General features: G+C 45.7%; 1 protein-coding gene across 1 annotated transcript in view; it reads right to left on the bottom strand.

The window, feature by feature from the left end:
* LOC115322242 (serine protease svh-1) overlaps positions 1-14,334 on the bottom strand; it is a 91,092-nt gene that overhangs the window by 36,811 nt on the left and 39,947 nt on the right. The window contains exons 12-17 of the mRNA XM_040216788.2: positions 13,189-13,259; positions 11,376-11,464; positions 10,248-10,407; positions 4,778-4,885; positions 3,844-4,012; positions 41-228 (exon numbers count right to left, since the gene is read on the bottom strand). Coding sequence (XP_040072722.1) covers positions 41-228; positions 3,844-4,012; positions 4,778-4,885; positions 10,248-10,407; positions 11,376-11,464; positions 13,189-13,259 — 785 coding nt within the window. The remainder of the gene's footprint in view (positions 1-40; positions 229-3,843; positions 4,013-4,777; positions 4,886-10,247; positions 10,408-11,375; positions 11,465-13,188; positions 13,260-14,334) is intronic.

Here is a 14,334-nt window from a genome sequence, read left to right as displayed (position 1 = left end):
CATATTGAGATGAGCGAAAAGATGAATCGACGTAAGGCACCTTTGGTCCTGCAGCGAACTCCGGCGGTCTGGTTGCTGAAGCAGTTGTGCTTCTTCCAGCCCGGAAAGCCGCACTGGGAAAGCGAGGTCTCGTTGCCCACGCACTGGACGTCGTCCATGAAGATGGGCAGGGACTCCCCGTCCGCTCCGGCCCCGTGCTGAGAGCGCAGGGTGGCCTCGAAGGCTCCTCTGTTGGAGACGGACGCACATTTTGGGCGTCAACTTATTATACGTTAAGAACACGTTTTGTAATTATACTTAGATGCATAATTTTTAATGAAGTCGTAAAAAAAGAAAACGTCGGACAATGTTAAAGCTTTCCCGCACTTGTGACGGCACACACCTATAATAGGTTAATAACCAAGAGCGCCAATCATGCAAAAAATCGCCTGGCGACAAAACGGTCGAAATTGTTAATCGATATAAGTACGTCGGACAAAAAGTAACTATAGTCGCTGACAGGGCTAGAACGGCGGGGAGGAGCTTCAGATGTTCCACCTCCAGCGCGAGCTTCCTTTTTTCACAACGTTTCGTTGTCTCGGGTGCTGCCCAAGCACGGCGGAAGGCATTGATTGATTGATTGATTGATTGATTTACCGTTTATTGGCGCATGGGCTATGGCACGCGTGATGGAGGTTGGGCGGTCGAATGACACGTTCTGCCGTTCTTATCTTGTCAGTGACTGTAACAGCACTTTCTCAATTTAGGCTATGGTTCCTAAAACTCGTGTTCAAAACGTGACCAGAAAACCCACATAGGTACGGGGACAAGGAATAGGGAACATTTTGGAGAAATAAGCGCTAAACTCGCAACCCTAATTAATTGAAAAAAACTGCGATGTTTAAAGTACAGGGTCTCCCCGAAAAGCAAAAATAATTTACAGTTTTTTTTTGTTTTCTTCTTGTTTTGTTCACCGCATAATTAAACTACGCACTCCTGAGCTCTCATTCTCCGCCCGAAAGTAGCGCTAGAGGTCCGAACCAGACGCCAAAGTTTCAGCGCGAACCGATATTTTATTCAAGAGTAATAAGTGATTTTCTGAAAATGGCAATGGAAAAATGGCGGCCGACGGAGCTCTCGAATACATGGAGCTCTATGGCACCAGAAACCGAAAACGGGCAAAAACGTGCCCATTTTCCTAATGAAATTTTCAGGAAATCACTTATAACTTTTGAATAAAATATCGGTTCGTGCTGAAACTTCGGCGTCTGGTTTGGACCTCTAGCGCTACCTTTCGGCGGAGAATGAGCGTTCGGCCATGCATAGTTTATTTTTGCGGCGAAAAAAAGCCCGTAAATTGTTTTTGGAACACCCTGTACTTTCAAGGTGTACTAGGCGTATATCAGGGTACCGGCCATTCACTGAGCGCGTTCACCAACCGAATATTAAATGTTTATGAACTTGTACAGAACCCCACTTTCAAGGGTACAGCTGTACACTGACCATTGCTGCTTAGGATACTCTACAATTTCATAGGCGCTATACCTCGATTGTTGACTTTTATTATTGAATAATTGGTGAAATGAGAAGGAGAGCGACTCTTGTTGCCTCGTTGAAGTCGAGTAAAAAAACGTTAATATCGTGTGTCTTCTTTTTCTTTATATAGCCATTGGAGACATGATTAAAACGCATGTCGGGAAAACTATTTTTATACAGAGAGTTCCCGAGAAAAGAGAACCGTGTTTTTCGAGTCGGGTAAATAAACTATGCACTGCAGAAAGTCAAACTTCGTGAGAATGTGACGATAGCGGTTGGGATAAAACGATAATTGAGAAAAACGGAATTTTTTTATGAGCCGACGTTCACCTAAGCCTAATATCGCAAAACAAGAAATTACACTGTGGGCGCATGCAGCATATATTTCAGTGAAAAAAAATTAACTGCAACAAAGAGTTTTTTTTTACCTTCCTTATTGACAAGTTATTTTCATTGAAATACATGTCACAAGTGGCCACAATGTCATTTCATGTTTTGACGATACTAAGCTTAGGTGGACGTCGGCTCCTAGAGAAAATTCTTTTTTTTTTTTTAATTATCTTTTGATCCAGGTGACGCCGAAATTTCGAACTTTCGAATTCTATCCCAACCGCTAGAGTTACATTCTCACGAAGTTTGAGCTTTCTGCGATGCATAGTTTATTTGCCAGGGCCGAAAAATACGGTTCTCTTTTCTCGGGAACTTCATGCAGGTTACTTCATTGGACAAAGCAAATCATATAAACCTCAAGTAAAAAAAATGGATGAGTTTTGTTGTTTGTTTGTTTGTTTGTGTTGTCCCGAGAAAAGGGGGATGACTGGGAGAGGTGTGGGCATACCGTATTCATCCATGTTAAGATAGTTGAACACATTTTTAAATGGCAAAGGGTAAATAATGGGGAGGCTTATGAGACGGCTTCGACATTTTTGTTCGGGCACATGCACGGAGAGTGCTTAATCCTTGGCTATACTTTAGTCGCACATATTTGTACAAGGTCCGGCTTATGTCTATGGGGCGATTTCACGTAGCGTACTTCCGGCTTTAAATTTCGCCGAACGCCATGTTGATTAACTTTCGCCCTACGTCTTTTGATATGCGTGGAAGCAGTGTTTTTTGCAGCTCGCTCAAGTACTTTGGCGTCGCGATCGACTGCGTCTGCCGGAGTAGTCGGCGATCCAAAGGAGGGTCGTCTGGTAGTCGAATTTTGTACGTGCCAGTCTTTATTCGGAGTGTAGATGACCTGGCGCTCGACAAGTCGGCCCGTCGAAGGCTAAAATGAAACCGCTATGGATACCACCAGGAAGCCGGGAAGACTCAGAAATGAAAAACGCATAGTAAGAAAAGAGTTTCTGCGGTCCAAATACGTTGCTATCCCCGTTGTCGACAGATTCTAACATCAATCTTATGCGTTTCAAAAAAAAAAAAAAAAATCGACGCCAATAAATAAAGGTTTGCATGCAAAGTAACGGGGAGAATCACAGAGGTTGTTCCCTATCACTAACATGGCGGAAGCCGGCTTACCGGAGGTGAAAAAAGCATTTCGTAAATTATAATGCAATTAAATGCAAAGGTGCAAGCGAGCTGGACAAGAATGACGAAAGTAATCCCTGGAGAAGGGGAACAAGAGGGACAAAGGAAAAACATAAATCTCCAAACACAGCTATGTTTGTCCTTTGTCCCTCTTGTTCCCCTTCTCCAGCTCGCTTGCACCTTTGCATTTAATTGCATTATAATTATAACTTTAAATTGCAAGCTTCACCCTTGTTGGTGTTCGACTGGTGGCGGCTGATAAAACCCGTTTGCTCTACTGACGTCTAACCCCTGGTTAGCTCAGTTGGTAGAGCGCTCCACTTGTAATGGAGAGGTCCCGGGTTCGAAACCCGGACCAGGCGGATTTTTTCAGTCGCTCACCAGTCACCTAGCTGTGTTTGGAGATTTATGTTTGTCCTTTGTCCCTCTTGTTCCCCTTCTCCAGGGATTACTTTCGTCATTCTTGTCCAGCTCGCTTGCACCTTTGCATTTAATTGCATTATAATTATAACTTTAAATTGCAAGCTTCACCCTTGTTGGTGTTCGACTGGTGGCGGCTGATAAAACCCGTTTGCTCTACTGACGTCTAACCCCTGGGTAGCTCAGTTGGTAGAGCGCTCCACTTGTAATGTAGAGGTCCCGGGTTCGAAACCCGGACCAGGCGGATTTGTTCGGTCGCTCACCAGTCACCTAGCTGTGTTTGGAGATTTCCCTCTTGTTCCCCTTCTCCAGGGATTACTTTCGTCATTTCGTAAAACCGTCCTATAGTGTCGCCGGTATGACCGTCTCTCTACTCACAGCGGGAAGCCCAGCTCCCTGCAGACGACGTTGGCGGCGTCGATGTCCCAGTGGTCGTCGCACACCAGTCCCCACTGGCCGTGCACTTGAACTTCCACCCTGCCTTCGGAGGCTGCCGCCAACTCGGACGCTCCTCCACGCAGGCGCACTTGGAAGTCCATCTTGACCACTAGCCAGAATACCGCGGGAGTTAAACTGTCGCGATGTTCGCAAAACGAGTCTTACACGCGCAAGACAGGTCTTTGTGCTCACGTGGCCTTGGGGAATTGTTGAGAAACCACGCCTGCTGAGAGGTCACACTTGGGCATAGACAAAAACAGCATGCGTTGACTTCCTTTGGCTCAGAAAGGACCAATTTATAAATTATGCGCCCTAGCTGGATTTATAAAGTCGCGGATTAAAAATAAAATAGAATCAAGAAAACCTGCTTTCTCTTTTTTTTTTTTTCATATCTCGCACGCTAGACGCCTATGACGCCCATCAAGCAGCACTATAAACGCGACGTTAAGGCGCTTGGTGTTGTCCTTCAGTTCGCGTGCTATAAGCGGCCGAAACAATCACGGGCAAGGCATATATAAGCCATCAACTCGCGTTTTTAGTCTGCGTTTGTGCTCGTACCTTTTTTCTATGCCTTTGACGGCGTTGAAACTGAAATTAGGTACAGCAGTCGCATAGACAAATCAGAGGTACGACTCTGACAAATAAATCTCATTACGTTATTAGCTTCCGGCATGATGCAGCCACTGAGCTTGATTGGTTTGTAGCTGGAGATAATAAACGCGCAAAGACGACCAGCCCCATGACGATGCAATCTTGGCGCCGCTTGACTGACCCCCGTCGGATCGCATAGCGTTGGCAGCGGTCGGAATAGATGGGAAACGAATTCGCGTAGTTATTCGGGTGAATAAATGTTCAAGATTGTTGTATGGCTTACGACAGTTGGCCTCGTCCGAACCGTCCCCACAGTCGTTGGCGACATCGCAGAGATGCTGTCTGTCGATGCACTTTCCGTTGCGGCACCGAAACAGCCGGGAGCAGTTCACTGCAATGGTGGACCGGGCCAGAAAAAGTCATTAGACCATAGTGAAAAAAAAAAAAATACAGGACGGACAAACAAGGAGGAACACTATGTTTAACAACCACTAGCTCGTTTGCGCGCGCCCTAACCTTCCTGTTCATTAGAGCAGTTTATCTTCCGCCTTCGTTTCCGAGTTGGGTTCCGTTACGGAGAATCTGCGCAAAGGTGAACTATACACTAAAGCGCATAAAGGCTGTCAAGGGCAATCGGAAATTTTTTCATCTCTTGGCCATCCAATATAACAAATCAAAGCAACTTAAAGGGATACGGGACCAAGGAATTTAGTGTCCATAATAAGTGGCGCATGTTCTTTCCACGAGCCAGCAGCCGCCGGTGTGCGCGAGCACACGCAACAAAAGTGACCTCAAAGACCTCCACTCGCGGTTAAGATGACAGTGAAATGTATGGGCTTCGGGCCAAAGGAGAATAAAGACAAGTTTTCATCTACACAATGGTGTCTGGTGTAAAAGGTAAGCGATTAATTGGTCTAACAAGCACGTAGCTTTCACTTGTAGAGATGAAAAGCCTGTCTTTATTCACTTTGGCCCGGAGCCCATGCCTTTCACTGTCCTCTTAAGCGCGAATGTAGGTCTTTGACGTCATTTTCGTTGCGTGTGCTCGCGCACACCGGCGTCTGCTGGCTCGTGGAAAGGACGTGCGCCACTTATTATGGGCACTATATTCCTTGGTTCAGTAGAATTTTGCGATGATTGGCTCCGTCACTGGGGGTGCAAACATTACTTTTGAGTTTAATTTACTTTGAGTCGAGTGAACACATTTTATTTGGTTGTCCGCGCCATAAACGTCTTAGCTTGGAGGGTACGGAAACGAAATAACTTTGAGCGCAGGCTCTTTACCCCTCGCTTCAAAGTCGGCCAGGGAGAAGTGCAATGCGTATCGCTGTCGTGACGTTAATAGTCCATGCACGGCATGGACGGTCAAGGGTGCTGCACTTTTGAGCCTTGCCGCTTGGTGGCGTCAACGTGTGACAATGTCACCTAGTAGTAGTATCCAAGGAGTGTTCGCCCTATGGCCTATAAATAGCTTACCTGTAACGTCATTTGCGTCCATGCCGGTATTTTATGTGTCACGAGCGTTCGGTTCACCGTGCTAGTTTCACACCGTAGAATTAGTAGCTCGAAGGAATCAGTAAGTAGAAATGACCGTCAGTGCTCTGCAATGTCGACACCTGCAAGCTATGCATATAAGGTATTCACTGGGTGCCATATTTGAGCGCGCTATTCACGGCGCATCTTTTGGGGATGAAAATTTTCCTGGCAGAGGTACCGCATCCTCAGATCAAGCTCCTAGCTAACGTCTGCAAAGAACTGCGAACTTGATGACGTGGAATACACGTTGTGGAAGCACTGGGGAAGCTTTAACCATAACCTCCTCTATACTTACAAAGCCTGGCAGTTCGACGACGGAGACATAGAGTGCCTGTGGTCGCAGATTTGGAGTGTGAGGACCTGGTAGCACAGAGCATCAAAGAGCCACTTTTCGAGGAGCCTGAAGCCCCTTCATGTTTAAAAGGTAGCGAAGGTGCGTCGATGCACGAGGCACGTTCAACGTGCAGCTCTTGGGAAGATCATGGCGGCACAGCGCAGCATTGAGCTAGATTTCAGTCGCCATGTTCTTACCAGAAGTGGTGCGCGGCACGTGTCTCCAGCATCCAGAAACACTAGTCTAGGCTAGTGTTTCTGGGTTGGCGGCACGACATAGACAACATCTAAGCAAAGAAATAAGCGCAAACATTTCGTTTCCGTACCCATTATAGTCTCAGTTTATTTAACCTGGAGTCATATACGGGACGGAAATTGACATCCTGACTCCCCATTTTTAGAGCGTACGTCTCCCGGGATTTGTTTTATACTTCAAGATAGACTTAATTTCCGATAATTACGAAGAACCCCGAAATAGAGAAAAATAAGGGTTAGCGCAAACATGAAGTCTTTTAATTATGTTCAAATTACACCTGCTCTTTAGCACACTTACTTATTGCTCATTTTCCAGAAGAATGAAGAGTGCTGCTTAGTGCACACAACAACCTTAGCACCTCCTTCATTATGTTCTGAACAGCGGTTAACATTCTAGCGAACATTACAACGTGAGCTCAAGGTGTGGGATTGTTTGTAGAGCTGAAAACAGTTCTAGAAAAAATCAAGCTCATATGCTTAGATTTTAATTTTTGTTTTATTTATTTAATCTATACCAATAATAACCAGTAGTCAATATTACAATAGCAATTAACACTACGCAGTATTCATTATTATTGTGACCTCAACGCTTACAGTCGCGTCTAAAAAAGAAACCGAGTTGTTTTTTCAACGTTAGGCCAACGTTACTAGAACAACTCAGTTGGGAAACAGCCTTCGAGCCTGCTTTGGAAACGTGGCTATGATCCGTACTCGAGAACCAAACTAAAAGCGATCGCAACGCCACCTTTGCTTCCGCAGCGGCCACTTCGGGAAGTGCAAGGCTGCATGTACTGGTACAGGTCGAGTCGCACAGGACCGGTGGCGCCATCACGCAGTGTCATTTCGCCGTAGCTATATAAATCAACTTTCTTGTTTTGATTCGTCCCTAAAAGGCGGCGCTGTTATCGTATCCAGTTTGGTCTCGGTGGACGCGGTCGGTCCCAGTTTCAAGGGCGAGTTTCCCAACTGAGAGTTTTTTTAGTAACATTGGTTGGGCCTATTCGCAGCGAGGAGTTTAGGTATCGCCGCCTGGTAGAATTTTTTCCCAACCCAGAGTGAGGATACTTCAAGTTCCTCTGCTGGTGCAAGTACTTGGAACGCCGAGCTTCCATGCACTATGAAAATTAAACCATTAAGGCGTGGGTAGCACTGCTCATAGTGAGGAAAACGGAAGCGCCCCTAGCGAGCTTGTCAACTCGAAAAGTGCCTCTAGTTGGGCCCTTTCACAATTATCCATTGATTAAAAGTTCTCTCTCTCTCTCTATATATATATAACACTACGCAGTTTAAGACATACCAGTGGTAGCGAAAAGCAAATGCTTATTAAACCCGTTCGACCTGCTTTCAACCTCTACTTTGTTTCACTTTATTAGACCAATCAGACAGTGTCAAAAGCGCACCATCATGATGTTCGTCGTGTTTGCGTTTCGGATTTATTACGCGGGACCAGTCATATACAGAAAATACGCAGTGACATGCGCTTTTGACGTTGTTCGATTGGTCCCGCTACCTCGTAGCGTCGGCTGCGCCTGGCGTGAGGCTGAAACGAAATATAGTCGATTGAACAGGGCAGAAATACCAAACATTGTTCTTCGTTTTCTGAAGGTTAATTTTAGACTGTTTTATTATATTTCACATCTCGCATGCAGCGCTATCAAAATTGAAGCTGTGAGATCATAGCTTCAAAAATGAGAGACGTTTACAGATCTTCGTAACGCGAAATTAGAGCGCAGCTGTTGCGGAGGAGGAGGGGAGGGTACGGAGGGGAGAGTATGCCCCTCTTCCTCCTGCGTACCCTCCCACCCTCCTCCTCCTCAATGTCCTCCCCTCCTCTCACTAATTCAGTTCCTCCGCTAGATTTAGCGGGAAAATTACCGTCACGTGACCTCAACAGCAATTGAGTTTAGCGGGAATTGAATTGCTGCTGAGGTCACGTGACGTCAATTTTCCTGCTAAATCTAGTGGAGAAACTGAATTTGTTCATACGTGACGTGACACCAAGTCATGTAACGTCATTTCCCCCCTAAATTTAGCGGGGAAACTGAATTGGTGTTGAGGTCACGGGGCGTCACTTTTCCCGCTAAATTTAGCGCTGTTACGCTGACGTTGCGAAACACGGAAACGGGCGCCTGAAAGCTGCGCTCTAAAAGTTCTCGAGCAGTCGCCAATCAAATTATGTTTTGAAGGCATCCGTTCGCACCCGTAATCAGGCCAGTATATTCTACCAAGTGTTACACAGAGATATCATCTAGCTCATAGGCGCGCTTTTTATTTCAGAGCGCAACCCTAAAGCGCGATCCAAACCAACGCTTCTTTTTGCGCCTGTAGGTCGTGCGGCTGCGGATGTGACGCATTTTCGTGAGGTCGCGCCGCTTCTTCGCTCCTTCCGGGCGCGCACGAAGAAGTTGGTTGATTTCAACTTCTTTCTCAAGCCGCATAAAAAAGCGCGGTGACGTAGCAGGCCGCGCCTGTGTCCCGGCCAATCGGTGGAGGGCAAGCTAGTTCCGGCTCCGCGTTTCTCGCCGTCTGGCTGCCCTCTCCTCCCCCCCTTTTATTCTCTTCCAACATGACAACGCGATCTCTCTCCCTCTCTCTTTCTCTCGCCGGCCAGTCTGTCGCTGTTGCACTTTGCTTGTGCGCTCGTGCCTGCGTGCGCGCGTGCGCCCCCGCCCGTAGCTGGCCCGTCCAAACCAAAGCGCACGCTTCTGACTCAGAAAGCGCGCCCGGAAACAGCAAAAACGACGCGGAATGCGTCACATCCGCAGCCGCACGACCTACAGGCGCAAAAAGAAGCGTTGGTTTGGATCGCGCTTTAGGCGCTCGTTTCCGGGTTGAGCGGCGTCGCCGTCGCCGTCGGCGTGACCACTCGTTCTTATAGGACGTTTCCCATATTGACGCCACGTGTGACGTCACGTGGGTTAACTTTTTCTGCTAAATTTGGCGAGAAAGTTTCCCGTTAAATTTCGCGAGAATATTTCTCCGATAAATTTAGCCGGAAAATGTTTGCTAAATTTAGCGGGAAATTTACCGAAATTTTTCCGCTAGATGGGTGAGGAGCAGGAGGGGAGGAGGGGAAGCTACAGAGGGGGAGCAGGGGCACACTCTTCCCTCAGTATCCTACGCTCCTCCTCCTCAAGAGCTGCGCTCTAATTCGACATTACAGAGAATTGTAGACGTCTCATTTTTTTTTTCTGTTAAAATGAACCATAGAAAAGATAGTCATTTGACAAAAATCGCGCTTCGCGTTTCTTTCAAAGGGCCATATTCATCGCTTTACTTTAGCGGAAAACACGTGTCACGATCGTGTTCTAGAGAACCGGAATGGCACCTTGATAGCCAAGTTAGCCACAGGGCTGTCATAAAATATAAAAATAAAATATTCCAATTCAAGGATAATTAGCGGAAAACTGCAGACCGTGCCGAGAGTTCGCATTATCAATAAACCTTCCCGCACAAATGTTCTTTGTTTCACCATGATTGCGAAATTCACGCATTTGAGTCTTGGCCTGTAGCTTCGGCATCGTTCACAGTTAAAGTGAAACCGATTGGTTATTACGAGGACGCCGCCCAGCGGCGCGGTGCGATTTGCTTTCGGCTTCAGTTCTCGTAAGACTGCGGGTTGCACTTGCATTGACGCTCGATGTTTTCGTAGTAGTCGAAGCGCGGATCTGGGACCAGCGCTCCCGTGAGGGCCACGTTGTGTTCGCTGAGGATACAGAGGCCGCCCGAAGAGGTGTAGCTGAAGGAACGGCACAAGAAGGCTGCCGTGTTGACGCATTTGGCTGCACACTGTGGAGATAAAAAAGAAGAGAAAAAAAAAACATTCTGATCAGATATGTACGCATGTTAAGATAGCGGGATGTCTTTATTACTGCGAACGCATTAAGTGCCCCATGGAGCGAACCGACGTCATCAGCTTTTGAAGCCGCGCCAAACGGCACCTTCTCCTGTCCCGATGGAGCGGAACCTGTCGTCTGCAGCAGCAATCTGATGGATAGGTTCCCATTGGCTTGCGCGTTATAGTTTCAAGGAACGAGATTCCCATTGGCTCTCGCGCGGCGTAGTTACAAAGAACGCCACCAGAGAAGCCCCCTCCACGGCGGCGCAACGCAGGCAGCGGCCCGGTCGACGGTAAGAGGGAGCGCTTGGCTGCAGAGCCCGCACGGGCAATCTCGGGAGAGGTTGCATGACCGAGCTCAGCGCGGCGTGGCCACTTCACGAGTGCGCGCCCTCACTCGTCGGCCGCTACCTCGGCAGTAGAAAAACGTGGCCGTCCATGCGAGTACGCCGCAGGCGAACTAAGGGAGCTGAAAAACGACATTCATGCTTTCGCATTCGCAACGCATAAGAAGTTCTTAGGTGTGCTCGGAATTTTTTAATAGTTCAAAGGACTTCAGCCACGCCTCTGCTGTAAATCAATAATTTGCATGCTCGGCTCGTGCAAAGTCAGCTTGTGTTTACGAATGTCTTTTACAAATAATCAACGGTACACTTTAGTCACGCACAAACACAAAGGAAACTCTACTTATAGGAAGTGCAGTCGGTAACAAGTTAAGAATAGAGTAAATGCTTTGCCCCCAGCCCAGGCTTTCTGCCTTTGATAACACTTTTACGCACACACACACTCAGCCAAAGCCCGGTGCACCGCATCGACCACGAGTTGGATGCGAAGCTTCTACTGCATTCTTGGCATGTCACCGACCACGGATTTTTTTTGTCTCATAAAACAAGCAGTCTGTTTTAACGATGCTACAAACCTTGGTAAGGCTGACGGAATAGTACCTCGCAGCTTCGTAACGCCTCAGTCTTGTCATGGCACTCTTCTCAAACTGCTCCAGCTGCAAATCTGAAAGGTGTCCTGATATTGTTATCATATCCCCCTCTCGACACCGACAAATCCGGGTATAAACCTTCAGTCATCTCACTAGAGCACCTACGCGAGGGGCTCACGCGCGGTCTAAGAATGATATGCGTCGAAGATTTCAAAGACACGAGCAAAATCAGTCAAGAGGATGCGCCACAGTAGTTCCTGGTAGGGTGAAAAATTAACATCAAGATGTTGTAAATCACGATTTAAATCAAACCGGTTTTACTATAAAGGTTTAAATCAAACATTTTCCGCAAGTGTTCCGAGTGCATTTGTTTTGTATTAAAAAAATAAAGAATCATGAAACAAGAAAAATCTATATAAGGCCGAACACGAGCACCAAGCTGTGGTCTTCTGAGCAGATCGGAACTGTGAGCTTTTTACTGCCGCCCACCTCGCTCTTCAGTCACATAACTTCCTATTACAAGTAAATAAGGACGGGAAGGAAAGAAACTAGCACTAGAATAATGTCCAATTGTAAGAAAATCAGAAGGTAAAAAAAAGCAAATCAATTTTTTATTTAATATTAAAAATATCAAGCTGTTTTGTTCTACTATGCGGGTTTATTCGATAAATAGGTGTTAGTTATTCCGCACTTTGAATGTAAAGTAGTCCTTTCTTCCACATTGTTTTCAGTGATTGGGAGGATTGATCAATCAATCTGCCATGTTTAAAAATACATCCAGTGATTAAAAAGTACTCTTTTTTATAGCTACAGCGATCTAAATCAGTTTAACTCGATATAAATGAAATAATACTAATATAAGTAAGAAAATCTGACTTAGAAATGATTTACAAATAACTGTAAGAACAGAGATTCTTTTATATTTCTTTTTCTGGTCGTTCCTGGAAACATAGCTACGTTTCTCCAGCACTATAACAATGTCTGTCTTGTGATCTACCTAAACTAAACACATTTTCGGAATACCCACGCTTAAATCTTTCCGGAATGCTATTTATTATTGCGATAATCGGAAATAGCTATTAAGAAAACGGAAAATAAAGGTTGCGCTAAAACTAACTTTAAAATTTTCCGGGGTTCCCCACTGGGGTGACGTCACTTGCATAACTTGCGAGATAAACAGGCGTCCAAAAAACATTATATCGCCGGCTTTCCTCTCGTTTTCGCTTGCCCAGCATTCACTTAACACGGTCAAACTCCTTGGAACCCGTCGGAAATCACGTTAATTCGCAAGTTAATTCTACCAATAGTCTCCAATCGGTTAATAGTTGGCCTTGAATTCGATCAGTATAACAACTACAGTACTTTTAAATGGGAGGGAGTCCTAGAATGCCGCCTAGTGGATTGATATTTGAATAGTTTCTTTGGCAGATATTAGAGGGGATTTAGTAGTTAAAAAAGAAACTCGCATCATACACTTGCTGTAGTTATTGAGATTTTTTTTTTTCAGCGTGGATTTAAGTTGTTGAAAATGGAAAGTCAGTATTTCTAGTTTTATGACGTGTTGAGATCTCAAGCGATACCATATTCTCACATGGCGCTAATTGCCCGGTATAACCTAAGCGATTACTGGCAATTAGTTTGCACAGAATTTGTATAAGCTAAACGACTAAACTTGAGGTTTAACTTACCTGGCTTTGAACTTAGGTTGCTCTATATACTAAAGAAAACTTTTTTACTGAGTTGTTTTATGAAATAAATGGCTTGACCAAAAATAATAATAATAAAAAGAAAAACTCACCGCAGTTTTGTTCGTCTCGTTCATTTTTGCAGTCGGGCTCGTCGTCACAGACCCACTCCTTGCGTATACACCTGAAAATTACAACGAATTTTTTTTTCTTTTTTTAAACAAAGGTGATTCTTCCTGAACTCGCTTTTAATAGACCCTTTTAAAATTTACGCGCTATCTAGGTAGTAGCTGCTGCATGAATTATTCGAGTTGGCCATGGCTTAACGAGCAACTCTGAGTATGTATTGGACACGAGTGCTACGTCAGCGGTCGGCAATGATTCGGATCCAATCACAAGTATCGTGCCCGAGAAATGGCGACCGCCAATGTTGCTCGACGAGGTTTTGAAAAAGGGTCGATCGAAAGCGAATTCGTGCGGTTCTGTGTTTGCACCGACAGGCTCCAAAGCTTGTTCCAAACACACACTGGCGGCCAAAAAAAAAAAAAAAAGTTGAGACTGTATTTTTTTTTTTCTTTTTCTTTTGAGTAAACGCTAGATGAGGTTCGATTCTGTTTGATGCGGTTTCATCTAGTGTATGAAAACTTGGAGGACTTTTAAGCTTGGCCTTCTAGGAGTGGAACGCGAGAGCGTTACCGGGCCCCGTTCGCATCGCCTTCCTCATCAGTCCGTAGCCTGTCTGGCTCGCAACAAAAGGGTCGTGGGTTCGAATGCCGGCTAAAATTCTTCAAATTTTTATTCAAGGCAAATGAATTACATTATGAAGGGAAATCATTTGAGACATACGGCAACCTTTATTTTACATTACATGTCATGCTTTCAGCACTTTCATTCTACGCATGACGTCACGTTTCACGTGAGCGTCGTGGTTTGTTCGAAATTCCCGGGAGAGGTCATGTGGCTGTGACGTCATGACCCTATCAACCAATCAGGATTTTCCTGTCACAACGCCACCGGCTCTGGCTTTTCTGCGACACGAGCTCCTTAACGCTGTCGCGCTAAAATACTAGACACGCATTTTTGTCACTGTTGCGCAGGCATGTTTCAACATGCAGAAAGGAGGAAACCGGGGTTCCAATATAGTCGCTTGCAGCAGCTTAAAGAGGTCCTAAAGCGGTCTTTGAAATCCTCCTTTTATGACGCGAAGCCAATCTACGCGCTCTAAGAGTCACACAAAACCCTAAATGACAGTCAGTCAT

Source organism: Ixodes scapularis, unplaced genomic scaffold, assembly GCF_016920785.2.
Source record: "Ixodes scapularis isolate PalLabHiFi unplaced genomic scaffold, ASM1692078v2 PGA_scaffold3__209_contigs__length_174095766, whole genome shotgun sequence".
Taxonomy (NCBI): domain Eukaryota; kingdom Metazoa; phylum Arthropoda; class Arachnida; order Ixodida; family Ixodidae; genus Ixodes; species Ixodes scapularis.
The sequence above is the reverse complement of the archived record's forward strand: the minus strand, read 5'-3'. Positions and strand labels throughout refer to the sequence as shown.